At 50.7% G+C, this 22,889-nt stretch overlaps 1 protein-coding gene and 1 pseudogene across 2 annotated transcripts in view; both read right to left on the bottom strand.

The window, feature by feature from the left end:
• Positions 1-302: 302 nt before the first annotated feature.
• On the bottom strand, positions 303-9,427 carry LOC309652250 (melanoma-associated antigen B1-like). The gene is made up of 2 exons (XM_082445848.1): positions 8,983-9,427; positions 303-5,235 (listed from the first exon to the last, which is right to left on the bottom strand). The coding sequence occupies exon 2, from the start codon at positions 5,175-5,177 to the stop codon at positions 4,140-4,142; it is 1,038 nt and encodes a 345-aa protein (XP_082301974.1). The 5' UTR covers positions 5,178-5,235; positions 8,983-9,427; the 3' UTR covers positions 303-4,139.
• Positions 9,428-17,113: 7,686 nt separating this feature from the next.
• LOC309652790 (melanoma-associated antigen B1 pseudogene) overlaps positions 17,114-22,889 on the bottom strand; it is an 11,220-nt pseudogene continuing 5,444 nt past the window's right edge. Inside the window, exons 2-3 of the transcript in view lie at positions 22,161-22,466; positions 17,114-18,360 (exon numbers count right to left, since the gene is read on the bottom strand). The product of the transcript in view is annotated as a melanoma-associated antigen B1 pseudogene (transcript). The remainder of the gene's footprint in view (positions 18,361-22,160; positions 22,467-22,889) is intronic.

The raw sequence follows: 22,889 nt of genomic DNA, 5'->3' as shown, positions 1-22,889 counted from the left end.
GACTTTTTCTAATGGTGATGACAGTTTTAAAAAGTGAGGTGGTCTTATAAGTGCTGTCACAGAAAGATCTTGCATTCACTTCCATTAAGTTACAAGAGCAAGTCACAGAACAATAATATGTACACTGCTGCCCCTGTGTGTTAAAAACTCAACGTATTTTTGTAGCGCATCTACGTACAAAGAAGCCTCAAATCAGCTTTAGGATGACACACACCAGACAGTTAATTGTGGTTACTTTTGAAAAGGGGGCTGAATTTTGGAGCAATGCTGTAAGGGGGGAGATTGTGATTTATGTGTGTAAGAAGTTTTTATAAGAAGAATATCTATGCTGTGATTAGCTCTGGCATTAAAATATTTAAATGAGCCTAACAGTAGAAATAGTAGTTGTGTATCACTCGGATGAAGTAACTGCTAACTGAGGCAACAGAGAAAACCTGATATCTGAATGACTTAACACAACAAAAGTTTGTTTCTTGTGCACATAAAACCTGAGGAAGGTTGGCAGAGGCTCACTGCTAACAGGTGACTCCGAGATCCAGGCTGTTTACATCACGTGGCTCGACACGGGCTCTCTCTGTTTGCTGCTGACTGGAAGGGAAAGCACAGAGGTGCCATACTGACCCCCTCGTGCCTTGGTCTGGAGGTGACCCTTCCTAATTACAAGTGGACTGGGAATATAGTCTCCCCAGGAACCCAAGGAGAGCAAGACAGCATGTGGATGAGGTTTGCAGTCTCCCATAAACTGGTATATAGTATGTGCTCAATAAAGAGCAACTACTGCAATTGGTTATGACAACCACCCTCTTAGTTCCTTGGAGGAGTTTCTGAGAAGGCCAAATTTACCTTGAAATTCACCAATATTTTTCTTGTGCATACTATGTAAGAGATGTTTTCAAATACAGGATTACGTCTAATTTCCAAAAGTACCCTGTAAATCTCAGCAGAGAGGGCTTTCAACAGTACCTTTCTGCATTGCCAATTGCAGTAACCTGTGTAATCTCAGTAGGCCGGGAATTTTCTCCTAACTTTCGGTTGCATGGTCAAAATCACAGCCACCCACCACCTGACTGAACACACCTGAACACACGAACAGGTGCCATTACGCATATCGGGAAAAAACAGCATCTTCCCTGGGACAGATACAGACTAGAATTACTGGGAGGATGGCGAATTATTTTTCCTTTTTATTCAAAGCTAGCACGTCTGCCAAAGAACCATCTTCCACCTCCAGGAAGGACTCCAAGATGGGTTTTTAGGAATTCAGCCTCAGTACCTGTTTGTTGACACAGTGATTTCCTTGGTCCCTCCTCCTTTACCACTTAGGAAGAAGGCTTTGGTTTCTGACCACTTAATTAAGTTCACGCATCAGTGTATGGATTCAATGGCCAGACTCAAAGAAGACGTTGCATTAAAATCCTACTGCAAATATCACGTTGCTTCAAAAAAGGCCTCCCTAGACTTGGGGTTATAAGCCAAGGCCCTGTAGCGTCCATACGCAACCAGAGTCTAGTCACCAGCAGGTTTGAAAACACTGAGAATGTGGTGGAGGCACCCGGTGGGGATGAGGAGGTGTCTAAACGTCACTGTCTGAAGTGAACAGTTACATGGAAAGGGCAGCTGCTGTCACAGGGGTCCACGGTGAGGAACGGGATCTGCAGGGAGTCGGGATGCTCCGAGTCAGGGGAGGGCAGGGGATGTGGGCTGTCTGCTCCTCTGGGAGCTGAGTGCAGCCTCCAGAGGAAGACGCAGAGAAGAGCTGGCCAGCAGGTCAGCTTCCAGTCTGGACACGAGGGCACACTGACTGGGGAAGACCCAGGGGAAGGGCGCCGTAACGCGGGAAAGTGCAGGGACTGGACACACGTGCCGGGACCGGGGCAGTCAGCTCTCAGGGAACCCTGGGGCGAGGGGCAGGAGGATCCTAGGTAAACGAAGCCCACAGACAATCCCCAAATTGTGTCTGATTCTCATGTTCACCTTCCTTCTTTAGTCCTGCTTTTAGTATTTTGGCTACAAGCTCCTCTTTCTTATTGCCTGAGAGACATCATGGAGCAGTGAGAAGAGAAATGAATTAAGAGACAGAAGGGCTGCCTCAGGCTGGGAGGAGTGGAACAGTATGGGCTCTGGAGGAATTCAGACCAGGCTGTACTCCCGGTTCTGTCACTTTACCAGTCTGGAGAATACTGCAAGTTCTTTGTCTGCCAAGTGGGTTTGATCAGCCTCATCTTATAGAACTGTCGGAACATGTGTGATATATGTAAAGCACCTGGCACAGTGGCTGGCAATGTTTGGGTCTTTCATGCATGGCACTTATTATGATGCTTATTTTCATACCAGAAGAAACTACCCTCATCTCTAGGAATTTTTCATTTTATCCAGGAGATGTCAGAGACTATGCGGTCCTCTAGGACAAAGAAAGCTGAATTAACCAAAGTGCTCCTTAGCAAGTAACCCTGAGTAAATGTTCCCTATCAGAGAATATGTTGTTTCATTTGTGGAGGCAGGGATTTCACCAGCATGCAAATCAAACCTTACAGAACTTGTGTCAAGGACCAATAATTCCCCTGCCGCCCAAAAACCCCCCGATTTTCACGTATTTCATCACCACCAAAATCTTTCCCCATTTAGGAGTTCTGCCAGATTACACTCAAGACAAACAAATATCGTATATCAACGCATGTATGTGGAATCTAGATAAATGGTACAGCTGAACCTATTTGCAGGGCAGGAACAGAGACGCAGACAGAGAGGACGGACATATGGACACGGGGGAAGCGGGGTGGGATGAATTGGGAGATTAGGATTGACCTATATACACTACCATGTGTCAAATAGATAGCTAGTGGGAACCTGCTGCACAGCACAGGGAGCTCAGCTTGGTGCTCTGTGACCACCTAGATGGGTGGGGGGAAGTCCAGCAGGGAGGGGACATATGTATACGGACAGCTGATTCACTTCGTTGCACAGCAGAAACTAACACAACATTGTAAAGCAATTTATACTCCAATTAAAAAACCCCGATAACTAATTAATGGAGCGGGCTGGGGCTCCTCCAGCTCAGGGCACAGAGTGCCAGCACAGGGGCTTCTCAGCATCCCACCACAAAGGCGACCATATGCATAAAACACCTGGTTTGTTGGTGCACTGTGTTCACCTGCACCGGGGCAAAAGCACTGGACCCCTTCTATTCTTTCTCCAGGCGGAGATTCTCTCTGGTTTACTCACGATCCCAAAGTAACTGTTCAGGGCAGTTTCTCATTTCAGGCTTAGCCTCTCAACTCTGAGGCCCACCATCTGAGGGTCTGGCCCCTGCTCACCATTATCACAGCCTCATCTAGCCCACCATGCAGTCAACTCAAAATTACCTCCCAAGGAGGGATTTGCAAAATACCAAGCCTCCAAGTGTTCTGGCTAAGACAAGTTATACTTCACTGCTCTCATCTGGACTCTCTCCCCACCACCCTCACTGGGTTTTTTCATCACACCACCTTCCTTATATAATAGCTGCTCTTCTACTCTAAACATCTACAGGCAGGCGCAGGGTCTTTTTTATCTTAGCACCATCACTACCAGCACAGAACCTTCCAAAGAGCAGATGCTCAATTAAAGATGGGAATACATGAGGCACTGAGTGAGGAATGTAATTTATTACTATTTAATTTTGTCGGCATTCTTGAATAAGCTAAGGACATCTAGGTGTATACCTTTGAGTTTTACAAAGAGAAAGACAAAGGTGAATAAGACAAACCAAAATTTGACTAAACTTTACTTTGTTTTCATCCATTTTAAAACCACAGCATTCTTTCACATTTCCAACAAAATTCCTATTCCAAAGCCATATTATCTCATTCCAGAACCCCAAAAAGATGCAAGGATTTTCCAAATCGTACTACACAGTACCAAAACTCTTCCTCTTAAACCCGATAAACAACAACCAATCTGTGATCCATGTCATCTGTAAACTTGGATTCTGAATCTAAATAAACATTCTAGTGAAAGAAACAACATTTGAAAGATACTAGTGTAAAACAGGGACACAAAGAAGAGATATATTATGATCTTTCCAGCCCCAGCTTAGCCTCTCACTACTTCAAGGGTTGGCAGCGTTGGTCAAACACAAAGTGAAGAAGCTGCCTCAGACCTCACTGAGGGTGGGAGGAACTGCTAGACGTGACCCTGGAACGCGCACTGGCCTTGACACGAGTAGGAGCCCTGGCTGCAGCTCTGGCTCGGGCTCTCTCTTCCTCATCTCTCAAAGCCTCTTCATAATGGAGTGGAAAGGCACTGGGGACGGTCCCATTGACCTTGGCCACAAACTTCAGGACTTTCATCTTGCTGGTTTCAGCGTGGGCTCTCCGGCCCCACAGGAACTCATAGCGTGGGGGATCGCTGTTGCGCACCTGACGATACACCAGGTACTTTTCCCGCACCAAATCTTTTGTGATAAACTTCCTGGGGTCCCCAAAGATTGCGTGCCTCCTTCCATCATAAATACCCAAAACATTCAGGAATTCCCAGATCTCCTCCTCAGAGGCGCGGTTGCCATTAAAGAAGATCGCACCCAGGAGAGGCATCAGGAGCCCATTCTTCGGAAACCGCCCGCCACTGCTGCGACTCCCCTGATCGGTGAGATCTAGCTTGCTGACAAGGGTATAGGAATCACCACTCGGCTTGACTTCCTTCAAGTCAAGACCAAAGGCCAGCTCCAGGCATTCAGCAGCTCTCCTGAGGATTTCAGGGAACTTCCCCTTGTACCTTTTGTTCACAAGCTTCAGCATCTCTGCCTTTATAATGGGCTCTTTCATTTTATACCTCTCCAGCAGGAATTGTACCAACATTCCCACCTTCTTCGTTAGAGGATCTCTGCGAGAGCTCTCATCGGAGGCTGAGGCCTGGGAGGAATTCTTCCTGGCCTTAACCTGGCCCTTGGCACGTACATCAGATCCTGGGCATGAAACCCCTGCAGCACGAGAGCTAGTGGCTGGGGCTCCCTGAGGCTCCTGGCGAGTGCCAGCACCAGGGGAGCTCGGGGGAGTACCCCGAGAAACAGAAGCGGGGGAGGGGGGCGACTCTTCTCTCTCTGCTGCAGGGGCCTGGGCACCCCCGAGATTCTGGGTCTCCCTCCGGGCCTGGCGGCGCTTCTCACGGGCACGGAGCTTACTCTTCTGCCCCCGAGGCATGACTATGGGCAGGGACAGCAAGCGGGGGAGTGGGCAGGAGAGCAGGTGATGCTGGAACCTGGAGGAGGGAAGGTGAGCGGGCGTGAGCACTCTCAGCAGGGAGGCACCAGCCTGGCCTGAAGAAGGCCGCTCTGCACGCTCCCTTGAGGGCACTGCTCTAGGAGCCGCTAGGCTCTTGTTCTTGGTCAGCCTGTCCCCTGAGAACCCAGTGTAAGAAGTGAGAGTGAGTGAGCCTCAGGCTACAGCCTGCCAGCCCTGCCTGTGGCTGACGGCGGTGACCACAGATCCTGGGAGGGTAGGCCCTCTCTGGGTTCCAAGGGTCCCTTTCGTTCACAAACAGGATTGTCACGTCGACTCTTGGTAGGGCCGGGACCTCTTTCCTGTGCTGCTCTAAAGGTGCCACCTCAAAGCTCCCTGGGACCCACGAGAAGGAACTGAGTCATGGACACTGTCGGGGTGGACAGCGCTGACAGTTCTGTGGGGCCTGCTCTGTCCTGAACTCGCTGGTCCTCAACCATTCAGCGTCCTCATCTTGTCGATACCGAGGGTCTGGGACCCCCCCCCCTTCTGCCCCTGGTGTGGCACCTTCAGACGAAGGATCTCATCTCCCTGAGAAATGATAGAGAGAGATGAGGCGCCTCCGCCTGACAACCATGCTCTGGGCCTTCAAGGGCTGAGCAGAGGACCGGGCAAGACTCTTTCCTATTCCTTTGATTCGGTGGAAGGGGGGTGTGCTACCTTCAGTCGTCACCCACAGCCCCCACTGTGTCTCCTGGGAGGATCTGGGGGCTCCTTTCTCTCTTGACTTGAGGACATTTCCTCACAGTAAGGCCCACAGCTCCCTGAGCCCGAACGGTGGAAGTGAGGATGGCCTTACCCGGCCACAGTGCCCCTAGTCTCCAGAGGCTGAAAGCTGCAGCAGGCAGGCTGAGGCCCTATAACGTGTGGTCCTCGCTCGCGGTCCCCATTTTTCGCTCAGGGGAGGGTCTCAGGTTCCTCCCTCTGCTGACCCATCAGACCAAGATGCTTACTTCCCTGGGAGTTCTGAGTGGGGAACTGATGGGCACTTCTGCCTGACATGTGTGCCCGGGGGCGCCTAGGAACGACAATGGAGAGGGACTCTGCGGGGCCCCCGCTGGCATGGGGTGCAGGTCCCCACGGTCCTCAGCATCTTCTCCGTGAGTCCTGGCAAATCCTGGAAATCCTCCCTCCGCTGACCTGAGTTCGCTTGCGTTACATTAAGATTCTCACCCTCCTGAGATCCCCAAGATGAAAGAAAGGGTGAGCCACTTCCAGTCACCCCCGTCCATGACCTCCCTGGCTTGCTAGCAGGGGCTGGACTCCGCGGGACCCCACTGTTCCCGCATCGTTGGCCTCTTTAGCCCTCACTCAGACGGGATCGAGGCTCCTCCCTCAGCCCCCCTGAGTCTTCTGGCCTCAGATCAAGGCCCACGTCTGCCTGAGTCCCTGGGGCTGCAGGTGAGGGGTGACACATCAGGCTACCTCTACCTGGGGCTTCCCAGGGCTGAGGGGGGGCAGTTCGTGGGCCCCCACTGCTTTGGGTGGGTGTTCATCTACGTCACCCCTCACTGTCCTCGCCCGGACTCATAGCAGGACTTGGGCATCCTGTGTGTCTTGACTTGAAGTCTATCCCCTCATACTAAGGCCCCCGACTCCCCGAGACCCACTAGAAAGAAAATGTTCTTGTCTCCCTAGCTACAACTGTGTGTGGACTTGCGATGCTGACAGTCAGGAAGAGGTTCTGTTGCCCTCACTACTGTGGTGTAGCTGGTCCCCTCAATTCTCAGGGTCCTCTCCTTGGTTCCTGGCATTACCTGGAAAGCCTCCGGCTGCTGACCTGAGCCCATACTCCCATCAACGAGGTTCCTCACCTCCCTGCCACGGGCCGGGGACAAGTGAGTGATGTTCATCAGCTCACCATGCCTCAGTCTCCCTCCCAGGTCTGAGAGTAGGGAGGAGATTCTATGTGGTTCACTTCTTTCTGGGTGGGGTTCCCTCATCGTCACTCGGTGTTACCACCTTGACTCTTGTTAGGAACCAGGCTTCTTCCCTATGTTGAATGAGGCCTCTCTCATTAGACCCAAACCCTGATGTCCCTGAGACCACCCTTGCAGGAACTGAGAGGGCAATTCAGCCTGAGAGCTCTAAACCTGGCTTCCCAGGGCGAAGGCAGAGGCGGCACTTTGTGTGGTCTCCTCTGTTCTGGGGGAGTTGGTTGTCTCATTCCTCACATAGAATTTGTGCCTTGACATCTATCGTGGCCTGGGACTCCTCTTTTTCTGCTGAACCGGGCAGCCAGCCCTTAAACCAAGGCCCTCATCTCCCTCAGACCCCACCGGCAGAAGTTAGGGGGCACCTGAGCCTGCCAGCTCCGCCCGGGGCCTCCCGGGGCTAAGGGCAGAGGCGGCATTAGATGCAGCTCTCTCCACTGTGTATGGAGCAGTCTCCGTTTCCTCACTCAGGATCTTCGCCTTGACCCTGCACCCGGCCTGAGACTTTGCCCTCTGCTGACGTGAGCCCATGACCGTCAGAAAAGGTCCTCATCTTCCTGGGACCCGAGCTTACAGTCAGAGTGAGCCTCGTTCTGCCAAAGCTGATCTGGGGCTCGGCTATGCCTGGTAACAGCAAGGGTGGGACTCTCCGACCCCGCTGTTCTGGAGTTGGTGGCTCCCTCAGTCCTCATTCAGGACTTGGGCGTCCAGTCCGGCTAGGGTTTGGGATTCCTCCCTCCACTGACCCGGATCTGCACGCCTCAGACCGAAGCTCTCACCAGAGGAGTCGGGGCCTCCACATCCCGGCTGCCTTATCTGGGGACTCCCAGATCTGAGAGCAGGGCTGCTGATTTGTGCAGTTCCCTGCTTTGAGGAGAGGTCTGCTTACTAGCACTCATGGTCCTACCGCTGCTTCTTTTAGGGCCAAGTCTCCTCCCTAAGCTTAACGGGGTTGCCTTATCTATCCATCCATCCATCCATCTACCTGTTTACATTTCGCACCCATTACGCATTTATTTTGTAACTGGCGGTTTGTACCTCTTAGTTGCCCTCACCTAATTTCTCTCCTCCCCCCAACCACCTGTTTGTTCTCTGTATCTATAACTGTTTCTGTTCTGTTGTTCGTTCACTTGTTTTGTTTTTCAGCTTCCACATATAAGTGAAATCACACAGCACTTGTTTTTCTCTGTCTGACTTATTTCACTTGGCGTACGTCACACCCTCTAGGTCCATGCCCCCGCCCTTCCTTTTTGGCCGCACCGTGCGGCATGTGGGATCTTAGTTCCCCCACCAGGGATCCAAGGTGCGCCCCCTGCAGTGGAAGCGAGGAGTCTTAACCACTGGACCGTCGGGGAAGTCCTGCCCCCTTTATAGAAAGGCCTTTCTCTACCCGAACGTCCCCTAGCCCCCAACCCCACTTCCCACCCCAGGCAGAAGTGAGGGGTTCTCTCGGCCTGAATTACTCTAGGGCATCGCACGAGCGAAGGCGGGCGGGGGCTCCGTGCAGGCACGTCTTTCGGAAGGAGGGACCCTCATTAGCTCTGAAGGTCCCACCTTCTCACCTGCTGGGGACAAGACTACACCCTTTGCCTAAGAAGCGGCCCCCTCTAGACAAAGGCCCTCCACTCCCTGAGGCCCTCCAGACGGCGACTCCAACAGGACTCCTCTGGCATATACGTCAGATCAGGGTCCCACGCTGCTGATGGCAGGCAGGGGCGCGAGGCGGGCGGGTCCCCTTTGTTATGGGGGGAGGGGGTCGGGAAGGTCCCTTCAGGCTACATTCAGGGCCTCACCTTGGCTCCGGACGAGTCCCGAAAACCGACGCTCGGCCGAACAAACGCCGCGGCTGCCGCTCGGGCTCCTCGCTTCCGAAGCGGAAGTCGGGGGGAGCCGCATCCGGCCCTGCGTGGGGTCCCCGAGGGCTGACGGCAGGGGCGGGACTCGGCGGGGCCGCCCACTGTTCAGGGCTCAGCGGTCCCTGCGTCCTGCCGGTGCCGTCTATCGGAGCCTGGGAGCCCTCTCTCTATGGTCCCCAGTCCTCCAGCCTCCAAACAAAGCCCTCACCGCCCCGAGGCCCTAGTGGCGGGAAGTCAGGGCGCTGAAATTCATAGCGCAAGCCAGTAGGTTAGAAACTCAGATGTTACAGTCTTGAGTCCAAGGTCTGTAGAGCAGGGCAGGCATGCTGGAAACTCCGGCAGGGTTTCTGTGTTGCAGTCTTTTTTTTTTTTTTTTTTTTTGTTTGTTTGTTTGTTTGCACCGGGTCTTCGCCGTGGCATGCGGGATCTTTAGTTGAGGCATGGGAACTCTTAGTTGCAGCATGCATGTGGGATCTAGTGCCCTGACCAGGGATCGAAGCGGGGCCCCCTGCACTGGGAGCACGGAGTCTTAGCCACTGGATCACCAGGGAAGTCCCTGTCTTGCAGTCTTGAGGCTGAATTCCTTCAGGAAACCTCAGTCCTTGTTCTTGGGGCCCTCAACTGATTGCATGAGGCCCAGTCACACTATGGGTGGTAATCTGCTTTACTCAAAGCCTACAGAGTTAACTATTAATCGCATCTAAAAAATACCTTCACAGGGGACATCTAGACTGATAACTGACTAAACAACTGTGCAGCAGAGCCTAGCTAAGATGGCATACAAAATTAAGAGGTGGGAATGATAGGGAGGAATCTAGACTTGGAAACGTGATGCTGCCACTAACTGGGACAAAGAATACAGGAAGAGGAGGAATGAGGTTTGGAGAAAAATCACGTGTTTATATTTTTTCACACTGAGTTTGAGATATCCTTGAATCAGTCACAGTTGGGTTTATGTTTAAAGCTTTGTGGGTAGGTCAGGGCTTGGGATAATAGATCTAGAAGTTAGCAGCAGACAGTTTGCAGTTAGAACTGGAGGAGTGGATGAGGTTACCTGGGGATAGTTGTGGGGAGAAAAAAAAATAGTGGACCGGATATGGTAACTTGGGGAGCACCAGTTCCCCAAGGGGTGATGGAAAAGAAGTCCACTGAGGAGACAGAGAAAAAACAGATTGAGAGGTAGAAGAACCAGGACAGGGCAGTGTCTTAAAAACTGTAGCAGACAGTGCTATGCTCACCAAATCCAATTCTATATTCCTTCTTCTTAGGCACATGGAAAGCTCCGTTTTTCAGACCGCTTGAGGCTAACCGAGGATTTATGACTGGTTTCAGCCAATGAAATGGGAGAAGAAGTGATGGGTTTGGCTGAATCAGAGAAGAGCCCTTTAGAGACTCTCTGTCCACTCTCCCCTGCCTTGATGAATAGGTGAGCCCCAGAGAAAACCCCCAAATGCCCCTCCCTCCCCCATACCCATTGAACATGTAGTGTTGTTGAGAAATAAACCTTTGCTGTGGTAAAACACTGAGATTTCAGGATTAATTTGCCACTCTAACATAACCTAGCTTATCTTGACTAATACAGAAGCCAAGGCAGTAGAATATTTTGCAAAGGAGAGAACAGTCACAACAGTTTCATATGCATCAGTGTTCCAGAAAAGAGGCCCTTCCATGGATTCCCAAATGTGGAATAATTAAGCCAATAAGTCCAAACAATTTAGGGGGTTTCTCAATCATAACAGTCTGACAGGGAACCTGCATTGTCTTTTGGCTTTAGCTAACAAATGTGCTCATCAGATCAATAAAATGGAGAGTCAACTTGAATTGGAAATTGACATCACAACACGTATACACATTACAGTGTACTAGTCTTGTAGTTTGGCTTGAAATCTTGACGTGATGATACAAATTCTGATTGAATTATCTTTGCCTTAGTTCTCCATTTATGTTTTGCAAAAAGAGTGGTCTTAACATTTCCCCTTAGTACAAGAGACCCCCATTTTTAAGCAACTTTATCCTATATATTTAGTTACGAAGTTGATTGTTTAGCGTTCTGGGTGCCCTTCGCCAAGTGGAAAGAAACGACAAAGGATGATTAGCTTCCCAGGCCACATCCCACCACCTACAGTGCAGCCAGGCTAGAAATACGTATTATTCCAGGACATAATTATGACTTATGTTATTGATTCTAATCAATGAGACGCAAACTAAATGTCATTTTACATAAGGCACAACAATAGAGTCAAGCAGGAAGCTGTGCCAGATACATATGCATTATACTTGAAAAAGGAGAATACCAAATTCCAAAAGTACATTGATGTAAAATAAAGGAGGTCCAACTGGCCTAAACGCACACATCTAATCATAGATTCCAAATATCTGTATAAATAAAAATGAAATTTCTTATGAGACTAGTAATTATGACATAAAATGTTCCAGCTAGAAAAAATTAAGCTAAAAAATCACTTAAGAACTATAAAATATACATGAAAACAATGCTTTGATTCTGCAGCATTTCCAATGTATTCCAGTCCTTCTTCCACATATTACTCTCAAATGAGATCATCACAATCTCTTTTCTCCTCAGATTTATAGAAGTTACATTAAGAGGTATCCTTGGATACCAAACAATCCTTAAATCTCACTTAGTCCGAGATGTGGTCAAAGCTGACCACATCCTCAGTTCTTCACGGCTTAGCTATATACTAATGATAAAAAATAAAATCTCGGGGCTTCCCTGGTGGCGCAGTGGTTGAGAATCTGCCTGCCAATGCAGGGGACACGGGTTCGAGCCCTGGTCTGGGAAGATCCCACATGCCGCGGAGCAACTGGGCCCCTGAGCCACAATTGCTGAGCCTGCGCCTCTGGAGACCGTGCTCCGCAACAAGAGAGGCCGTGATAGCGAGAGGCCCGCGCACCGCGAAGAAGAGTGGCCCTCGCTTGCCGCAACTGGAGAAAGCCCTCGCACAGAAACTAAGACCCAACACAGCCATAAACAAGTAAATAAATAAATAAAAGCTCCATGTAACATATGTCAATTATTTTTAAAAAATAAATAAATAAATAAATAAAATAAAATCTCTCTCTTTTGAATTACCTCATTTATCCTATACAAATGCGGAATGAAGTATTAAGGCCAACACATTTTTCTGATAACCATGGCTTGTATTTAAACATTAATACTTTTTATTGACCTAATTAATATTAAGGGAAATCGTCCTATAGTGCTTTAGGGACTACAGGTGTGACAGATTCCCTCTCAGAAGGTTATTATTTCTACATTTTAGTGTTTAAGTGTTAAGGTTATCTATAGGGCCCACTTTCTTCCTGTATTAAATGTCAATTAATTCTTCAATGAAAACTCGGCAAAATGCTCTGATAATAAAATAATAGTTAACACATATATAATGCTTATGAATTCGTGGGCACTGTGCTGAATGCCCTACACTTAATTCTCAAAATAATCTTACAGTTAGGTATTATTATCATCACAATTTTACAGATAAGAAAAGAGGCACAAAGAGGTTAACGGAATTTACCCAAGATTACACAACTCGTAAATGGTAGCGCTGGGATTGGAAGACCAGGTGTCTGCTTCCAGAATCTCATGCTCTTACGTACTACATATTGCCTTTCTAGATGGTGTGAGATAAACATGCTCCAGAACTATGTTGAAACTCAGGAACTATCAGGAATTTATCCTCTGATATAAAATTTCTCTGTATCAATCCACCATCTTGAGAGAGAATAGTCTATAGGTAATCTTTTTCTTTTCATTTTGTAGGAGAAACAGTCATGCGTCATTTCACTCTTCTTTTGTCAATTATTTGCTTACTTTTCCCATTTTAAAAGCTTCCCTAACGTCTGTCATTAGAATTTCCCATGCCTTTTGAAGTTTATTTTTCTTAACCTTAAAAATATTTTTAGGAATAGTATGTGCGCCCTGTGGAAGACAAAGAACATAAAAAATTAAAATATGAACTGCTAGCCCTTCATGTACTTACTAGTCAACTTCCACTGCCTAATGAAGAGCCACAAAACTCAGCATCCTAACACAACAACTGTTTGTTCTCACAGATCTACAGGTTGGCTGAGGGGGCTCTACTTCACGCTGTAGCTTAGGACCAGAGGGCTGGCCGGGACTTTTTCTAATGGTGATGACAGTTTTAAAAAGTGAGGTGGGTCTTATAAGTGCTGTCACAGAAAGATCTTGCATTCACTTCCATTAAGTTACAAGAGCAAGTCACAGAACAATAATATGTACACTGCTGCCCCTGTGTGTTAAAAACTCAACGTATTTTTGTAGCGCATCTACGTACAAAGAAGCCTCAAATCAGCTTTAGGATGACACACACCAGACAGTTAATTGTGGTTACTTTTGAAAAGGGGGCTGAATTTTGGAGCAATGCTGTAAGGGGGGAGATTGTGATTTATGTGTGTAAGAAGTTTTTATAAGAAGAATATCTATGCTGTGATTAGCTCTGGCATTAAAATATTTAAATGAGCCTAACAGTAGAAATAGTAGTTGTGTATCACTCGGATGAAGTAACTGCTAACTGAGGCAACAGAGAAAACCTGATATCTGAATGACTTAACACAACAAAAGTTTGTTTCTTGTGCACATAAAACCTGAGGAAGGTTGGCAGAGGCTCACTGCTAACAGGTGACTCCGAGATCCAGGCTGTTTACATCACGTGGCTCGACACGGGCTCTCTCTGTTTGCTGCTGACTGGAAGGGAAAGCACAGAGGTGCCATACTGACCCCCTCGTGCCTTGGTCTGGAGGTGACCCTTCCTAATTACAAGTGGACTGGGAATATAGTCTCCCCAGGAACCCAAGGAGAGCAAGACAGCATGTGGATGAGGTTTGCAGTCTCCCATAAACTGGTATATAGTATGTGCTCAATAAAGAGCAACTACTGCAATTGGTTATGACAACCACCCTCTTAGTTCCTTGGAGGAGTTTCTGAGAAGGCCAAATTTACCTTGAAATTCACCAATATTTTTCTTGTGCATACTATGTAAGAGATGTTTTCAAATACAGGATTACGTCTAATTTCCAAAAGTACCCTGTAAATCTCAGCAGAGAGGGCTTTCAACAGTACCTTTCTGCATTGCCAATTGCAGTAACCTGTGTAATCTCAGTAGGCCGGGAATTTTCTCCTAACTTTCGGTTGCATGGTCAAAATCACAGCCACCCACCACCTGACTGAACACACCTGAACACACGAACAGGTGCCATTACGCATATCGGGAAAAAACAGCATCTTCCCTGGGACAGATACAGACTAGAATTACTGGGAGGATGGCGAATTATTTTTCCTTTTTATTCAAAGCTAGCACGTCTGCCAAAGAACCATCTTCCACCTCCAGGAAGGACTCCAAGATGGGTTTTTAGGAATTCAGCCTCAGTACCTGTTTGTTGACACAGTGATTTCCTTGGTCCCTCCTCCTTTACCACTTAGGAAGAAGGCTTTGGTTTCTGACCACTTAATTAAGTTCACGCATCAGTGTATGGATTCAATGGCCAGACTCAAAGAAGACGTTGCATTAAAATCCTACTGCAAATATCACGTTGCTTCAAAAAAGGCCTCCCTAGACTTGGGGTTATAAGCCAAGGCCCTGTAGCGTCCATACGCAACCAGAGTCTAGTCACCAGCAGGTTTGAAAACACTGAGAATGTGGTGGAGGCACCCGGTGGGGATGAGGAGGTGTCTAAACGTCACTGTCTGAAGTGAACAGTTACATGGAAAGGGCAGCTGCTGTCACAGGGGTCCACGGTGAGGAACGGGATCTGCAGGGAGTCGGGATGCTCCGAGTCAGGGGAGGGCAGGGGATGTGGGCTGTCTGCTCCTCTGGGAGCTGAGTGCAGCCTCCAGAGGAAGACGCAGAGAAGAGCTGGCCAGCAGGTCAGCTTCCAGTCTGGACACGAGGGCACACTGACTGGGGAAGACCCAGGGGAAGGGCGCCGTAACGCGGGAAAGTGCAGGGACTGGACACACGTGCCGGGACCGGGGCAGTCAGCTCTCAGGGAACCCTGGGGCGAGGGGCAGGAGGATCCTAGGTAAACGAAGCCCACAGACAATCCCCAAATTGTGTCTGATTCTCACGTTCACCTTCCTTCTTTAGTCCTGCTTTTAGTATTTTGGCTACAAGCTCCTCTTTCTTATTGCCTGAGAGACATCATGGAGCAGTGAGAAGAGAAATGAATTAAGAGACAGAAGGGCTGCCTCAGGCTGGGAGGAGTGGAACAGTATGGGCTCTGGAGGAATTCAGACCAGGCTGTACTCCCGGTTCTGTCACTTTACCAGTCTGGAGAATACTGCAAGTTCTTTGTCTGCCAAGTGGGTTTGATCAGCCTCATCTTATAGAACTGTCGGAACATGTGTGATATATGTAAAGCACCTGGCACAGTGGCTGGCAATGTTTGGGTCTTTCATGCATGGCACTTATTATGATGCTTATTTTCATACCAGAAGAAACTACCCTCATCTCTAGGAATTTTTCATTTTATCCAGGAGATGTCAGAGACTATGCGGTCCTCTAGGACAAAGAAAGCTGAATTAACCAAAGTGCTCCTTAGCAAGTAACCCTGAGTAAATGTTCCCTATCAGAGAATATGTTGTTTCATTTGTGGAGGCAGGGATTTCACCAGCATGCAAATCAAACCTTACAGAACTTGTGTCAAGGACCAATAATTCCCCTGCCGCCCAAAAACCCCCCGATTTTCACGTATTTCATCACCACCAAAATCTTTCCCCATTTAGGAGTTCTGCCAGATTACACTCAAGACAAACAAATATCGTATATCAACGCATGTATGTGGAATCTAGATAAATGGTACAGCTGAACCTATTTGCAGGGCAGGAACAGAGACGCAGACAGAGAGGACGGACATATGGACACGGGGGAAGCGGGGTGGGATGAATTGGGAGATTAGGATTGACCTATATACACTACCATGTGTCAAATAGATAGCTAGTGGGAACCTGCTGCACAGCACAGGGAGCTCAGCTTGGTGCTCTGTGACCACCTAGATGGGTGGGGGGAAGTCCAGCAGGGAGGGGACATATGTATACGGACAGCTGATTCACTTCGTTGCACAGCAGAAACTAACACAACATTGTAAAGCAATTTATACTCCAATTAAAAAACCCCGATAACTAATTAATGGAGCGGGCTGGGGCTCCTCCAGCTCAGGGCACAGAGTGCCAGCACAGGGGCTTCTCAGCATCCCACCACAAAGGCGACCATATGCATAAAACACCTGGCTTGTTGGTGCACTGTGTTCACCTGCACCGGGGCAAAAGCACTGGACCCCTTCTATTCTTTCTCCAGGCGGAGATTCTCTCTGGTTTACTCACGATCCCAAAGTAACTGTTCAGGGCAGTTTCTCATTTCAGGCTTAGCCTCTCAACTCTGAGGCCCACCATCTGAGGGTCTGGCCCCTGCTCACCATTATCACAGCCTCATCTAGCCCACCATGCAGCCAACTCAAAATTACCTCCCAAGGAGGGATTTGCAAAATACCAAGCCTCCAAGTGTTCTGGCTAAGACAAGTTATACTTCACTGCTCTCATCTGGACTCTCTCCCCACCACCCTCACTGGGTTTTTTCATCACACCACCTTCCTTATATAATAGCTGCTCTTCTACTCTAAACATCTACAGGCAGGCGCAGGGTCTTTTTTATCTTAGCACCATCACTACCAGCACAGAACCTTCCAAAGAGCAGATGCTCAATTAAAGATGGGAATACATGAGGCACTGAGTGAGGAATGTAATTTATTACTATTTAATTTTGTCGGCATTCTTGAATAAGCTAAGGACATCTAGGTGTATACCTTTGAGTTTTACAAAGAGAAAGACAAAGGTGAATAAGACAAACCAAAATTTGACTAAACTTTACTTTGTTTTCATCCATTTTAAAACCACAGCATTCTTTCACATTTCCAACAAAATTCCTATTCCAAAGCCATATTATCTCATTCCAGAACCCCAAAAGATGCAAGGATTTTCCAAATCGTACTACACAGTACCAAAACTCTTCCTCTTAAACCCGATAACAACAACCAATCTGTGATCCATGTCATCTGTAAACTTGGATTCTGAATCTAAATAAACATTCTAGTGAAAGAAACAACATTTGAAAGATACTAGTGTAAAACAGGGACACAAAGAAGAGATATATTATGATCTTTCCAGCCCCAGCTTAGCCTCTCACTACTTCAAGGGTTGGCAGCGTTGGTCAAACACAAAGTGAAGAAGCTGCCTCAGACCTCACTGAGGGTGGGAGGAACTGCTAGACGTGACCCTGGAACGCGCACTGGCCTTGACACGAGTAGGAGCCCTGGCTGCAGCTCTGGCTCGGGCTCTCTCTTCCTCATCTCTCAAAGCCTCTTCATAATGGAGTGGAAAGGCACTGGGGACGGTCCCATTGACCTTGGCCACAAACTTCAGGACTTTCATCTTGCTGGTTTCAGCGTGGGCTCTCCGGCCCCACAGGAACTCATAGCGTGGGGGATCGCTGTTGCGCACCTGACGATACAACCAGGTACTTTTCCCGCACCAAATCTTTTGTGATAAACTTCCTGGGGTCCCCAAAGATTGCGTGCCTCCTTCCATCATAAATACCCAAAACATTCAGGAATTCCCAGATCTCCTCCTCAGAGGCGCGGTTGCCATTAAAGAAGATCGCACCCAGGAGAGGCATCAGGAGCCCATTCTTCGGAAACCGCCCGCCACTGCTGCGACTCCCCTGATCGGTGAGATCTAGCTTGCTGACAAGGGTATAGGAATCACCACTCGGCTTGACTTCCTTCAAGTCAAGACCAAAGGCCAGCTCCAGGCATTCAGCAGCTCTCCTGAGGATTTCAGGGAACTTCCCCTTGTACCTTTGTTCACAAGCTTCAGCATCTCTGCCTTTATAATGGGCTCTTTCATTTTATACCTCTCCAGCAGGAATTGTACCAACATTCCCACCTTCTTCGTTAGAGGATCTCTGCGAGAGCTCTCATCGGAGGCTGAGGCCTGGGAGAATTCTTCCTGGCCTTAACCTGGCCCTTGGCACGTACATCAGATCCTGGGCATGAAACCCCTGCAGCACGAGAGCTAGTGGCTGGGGCTCCCTGAGGCTCCTGGCGAGTGCCAGCACCAGGGGAGCTCGGGGGAGTACCCCGAGAAACAGAAGCGGGGGAGGGGGGCGACTCTTCTCTCTCTGCTGCAGGGGCCTGGGCACCCCCGAGATTCTGGGTCTCCCTCCGGGCCTGGCGGCGCTTCTCACGGGCACGGAGCTTACTCTTCTGCCCCCCGAGGCATGACTATGGGCAGGGACAGCAAGCGGGGGAGTGGGCAGGAGAGCAGGTGATGCTGGAACCTGGAGGAGGGAAGGTGAGCGGGCGTGAGCACTCTCAGCAGGGAGGCACCAGCCTGGCCTGAAGAAGGCCGCTCTGCACGCTCCCTTGAGGGCACTGCTCTAGGAGCCGCTAGGCTCTTGTTCTTGGTCAGCCTGTCCCCTGAGAACCCAGTGTAAGAAGTGAGAGTGAGTGAGCCTCAGGCTACAGCCTGCCAGCCCTGCTGTGGCTGACGGCGGTGACCACAGATCCTGGGAGGGGTAGGCCCTCTCTGGGTTCCAAGGGTCCCTTTCGTTCACAAACAGGATTGTCACGTCGACTCTTGGTAGGGCCGGGACCTCTTTCCTGTGCTGCTCTAAAGGTGCCACCTCAAAGCTCCCTGGGACCCACGAGAAGGAACTGAGTCATGGACACTGTCGGGGTGGACAGCGCTGACAGTTCTGTGGGGCCTGCTCTGTCCTGAACTCGCTGGTCCTCAACCATTCAGCGTCCTCATCTTTGTCGATACCGAGGGTCTGGGACCCCCCCCCCTTCTGCCCCTGTGTGGCACCTTCAGACGAAGGATCTCATCTCCCTGAGAAATGATAGAGAGAGATGAGGCGCCTCCGCCTGACAACCATGCTCTGGGCCTTCAAGGGCTGAGCAGAGGACCGGGCAAGACTCTTTCCTATTCCTTTGATTCGGTGGAAGGGGGGTGTGCTACCTTCAGTCGTCACCCACAGCCCCCACTGTGTCTCTGGGAGGATCTGGGGGCTCCTTTCTCTCTTGACTTGAGGACATTTCCTCACAGTAAGGCCCACAGCTCCCTGAGCCCGAACGGTGGAAGTGAGGATGGGCCTTCCCGGCCACAGTGCCCCTAGTCTCCAGAGGCTGAAAGCTGCAGCAGGCAGGCTGAGGCCCTATAACGTGTGGTCCTCGCTCGCGGTCCCCATTTTTCGCTCAGGGGAGGGTCTCAGGTTCCTCCTCTGCTGACCCATCAGACCAAGATGCTTACTTCCCTGGGAGTTCTGAGTGGGGAACTGATGGGCACTTTCTGCCTGACATGTGTGCCCGGGGGCGCCTAGGAACGACAATGGAGAGGGACTCTGCGGGGCCCCCGCTGGCATGGGGTGCAGGTCCCCACGGTCCTCAGCATCTTCTCCGTGAGTCCTGGCAAATCCTGGAAATCCTCCTCCGCTGACCTGAGTTCGCTTGCGTTACATTAAGATTCTCACCCTCCTGAGATCCCCAAGATGAAGAAAGGGTGAGCCACTTCCAGTCACCCCCGTCCATGACCTCCCTGGCTTGCTAGCAGGGGCTGGACTCCGCGGGACCCCACTGTTCCCGCATCGTTGGCCTCTTTAGCCCTCACTCAGACGGGATCGAGGCTCCTCCCTCAGCCCCCTGAGTCTTCTGGCCTCAGATCAAGGCCCACGTCTGCCTGAGTCCCTGGGGCTGCAGGTGAGGGGTGACACATCAGGCTACCTCTACCTGGGCTTCCCAGGGCTGAGGGGGGCAGTTCGTGGGCCCCCACTGCTTTGGGTGGGTGTTCATCTACGTCACCCTCACTGTCCTCGCCCGGACTCATAGCAGGACTTGGGCATCCTGTGTGTCTTGACTTGAAGTCTATCCCCTCAATACTAAGGCCCCCGACTCCCCGAGACCCACTAGAAAGAAAATGTTCTTGTCTCCCTAGCTACAACTGTGTGTGGACTTGCGATGCTGACAGTCAGGAAGAGGTTCTGTTGCCCTCACTACTGTGGTGTAGCTGGTCCCCTCAATTCTCAGGGTCCTCTCCTTGGTTCCTGGCATTACCTGGAAAGCCTCCGGCTGCTGACCTGAGCCCATACTCCCATCAACGAGGTTCCTCACCTCCCTGCCACGGGCCGGGGACAAGTGAGTGATGTTCATCAGCTCACCATGCCTCAGTCTCCCTCCCAGGTCTGAGAGTAGGGAGGAGATTCTATGTGGTTCACTTCTTTCTGGGTGGGGTTCCCTCATCGTCACTCGGTGTTACCACCTTGACTCTTGTTAGGAACCAGGCTTCTTCCCTATGTTGAATGAGGCCTCTCTCATTAGACCCAAACCCTGATGTCCCTGAGACCACCCTTGCAGGAACTGAGAGGGCAATTCAGCCTGAGAGCTCTAAACCTGGCTTCCCAGGGGCGAAGGCAGAGGCGGCACTTTGTGTGGTCTCCTCTGTTCTGGGGGGAGTTGGTTGTCTCATTCCTCACATAGAATTTGTGCCTTGACATCTATCGTGGCCTGGGACTCCTCTTTTTCTGCTGAACCGGGCAGCCAGCCCTTAAACCAAGGCCCTCATCTCCCTCAGACCCCACCGGCAGAAGTTAGGGGGCACCTGAGCCTGCCAGCTCCGCCCGGGGCCTCCCGGGGCTAAGGGCAGAGGCGGCATTAGATGCAGCTCTCTCCACTGTGTATGGAGCAGTCTCCGTTTCCTCACTCAGGATCTTCGCCTTGACCCTGCACCCGGCCTGAGACTTTGCCCTCTGCTGACGTGAGCCCATGACCGTCAGAAAAGGTCCTCATCTTCCTGGGACCCGAGCTTACAGTCAGAGTGAGCCTCGTTCTGCCAAAGCTGATCTGGGGCTCGGCTATGCCTGGTAACAGCAAGGGTGGGACTCTCCGACCCCGCTGTTCTGGAGTTGGTGGCTCCCTCAGTCCTCATTCAGGACTTGGGCGTCCAGTCCGGCTAGGGTTTGGGATTCCTCCCTCCACTGACCCGGATCTGCACGCCTCAGACCGAAGCTCTCACCAGAGGAGTCGGGGCCTCCACATCCCGGCTGCCTTATCTGGGGACTCCCAGATCTGAGAGCAGGGCTGCTGATTTGTGCAGTTCCCTGCTTTGAGGAGAGGTCTGCTTACTAGCACTCATGGTCCTACCGCTGCTTCTTTAGGGCCAAGTCTCCTCCCTAAGCTTAACGGGGTTGCCTTTATCTATCCATCCATCCATCCATCTACCTGTTTACATTTCGCACCCATTACGCATTTATTTTGTAACTGGCGGTTTGTACCTCTTAGTTGCCCTCACCTAATTTCTCTCCTCCCCCCAACCACCTGTTTGTTCTCTGTATCTATAACTGTTTCTGTTCTGTTGGTTCGTTCACTTGTTTTGTTTTTCAGCTTCCACATATAAGTGAAATCACACAGCACTTGTTTTTCTCTGTCTGACTTATTTCACTTGGCGTACGTCACACCCTCTAGGTCCATGCCCCCGCCCTTCCTTTTTGGCCGCACCGTGCGGCATGTGGGATCTTAGTTCCCCCACCAGGGATCCAAGGTGCGCCCCCCTGCAGTGGAAGCGAGGAGTCTTAACCACTGGACCGTCGGGGAAGTCCTGCCCCCTTTATAGAAAGGCCTTTCCTCTACCCGAACGTCCCCTAGCCCCAACCCCACTTCCCACCCCAGGCAGAAGTGAGGGGTTCTCTCGGCCTGAATTACTCTAGGGCATCGCACGAGCGAAGGCGGGCGGGGGCTCCGTGCAGGCACGTCTTTCGGAAGGAGGGACCCTCATTAGCTCTGAAGGTCCCACCTTCTCACCTGCTGGGGACAAGACTACACCCTTTGCCTAAGAAGCGGCCCCCTCTAGACAAAGGCCCTCCACTCCCTGAGGCCCTCCAGACGGCGACTCCAACAGGACTCCTCTGGCATATACGTCAGATCAGGGTCCCACGCTGCTGATGGCAGGCAGGGGCGCGAGGCGGGCGGGTCCCCTTTGTTATGGGGGGAGGGGGTCGGGAAGGTCCTTCAGGCTACATTCAGGGCCTCACCTTGGGCTCCGGACGAGTCCCGAAAACCGACGCTCGGCCGAACAAACGCCGCGGCTGCCGCTCGGGCTCCTCGCTTCCGAAGCGGAAGTCGGGGGGAGCCGCATCCGGCCCTGCGTGGGGTCCCCGAGGGCTGACGGCAGGGGCGGGACTCGGCGGGGCCGCCCACTGTTCAGGGCTCAGCGGTCCCTGCGTCCTGCCGGTGCCGTCTATCGGAGCCTGGGAAGCCCTCTCTCTATGGTCCCAGTCCTCCAGCCTCCAAACAAAGCCCTCACCGCCCCGAGGCCCTAGTGGCGGGAAGTCAGGGCGCTGAAATTCATAGCGCAAGCCAGTAGGTTAGAAACTCAGATGTTACAGTCTTGAGTCCAAGGTCTGTAGAGCAGGGCAGGCATGCTGGAAACTCCGGCAGGGTTTCTGTGTTGCAGTCTTTTTTTTTTTTTTTTTTTTTTGTTTGTTTGTTTGTTGGCACCGGGTCTTCGCCGTGGCATGCGGGATCTTTAGTTGAGGCATGGGAACTCTTAGTTGCAGCATGCATGTGGGATCTAGTGCCCTGACCAGGGATCGAAGCGGGGCCCCCTGCACTGGGAGCACGGAGTCTTAGCCACTGGATCACCAGGGAAGTCCCTGTCTTGCAGTCTTGAGGCTGAATTCCTTCAGGAAACCTCAGTCCTTGTTCTTGGGGCCCTCAACTGATTGCATGAGGCCCAGTCACACTATGGGTGGTAATCTGCT

The sequence above is a fragment of the Balaenoptera physalus genome, assembly GCF_965194825.1.
Source record: "Balaenoptera physalus genome assembly, chromosome: X".
Lineage (NCBI taxonomy): Eukaryota > Metazoa > Chordata > Mammalia > Artiodactyla > Balaenopteridae > Balaenoptera > Balaenoptera physalus.
The sequence above is the reverse complement of the archived record's forward strand: the minus strand, read 5'-3'. Positions and strand labels throughout refer to the sequence as shown.

Coding starts and splice junctions, on each gene's coding strand:
- LOC309652250 (XM_082445848.1), bottom strand. CDS start 5,177: ATGCCTCGGGGGCAGAAGAGTAAGCTCCGTGCCCGTGAGAAGCGCCGC.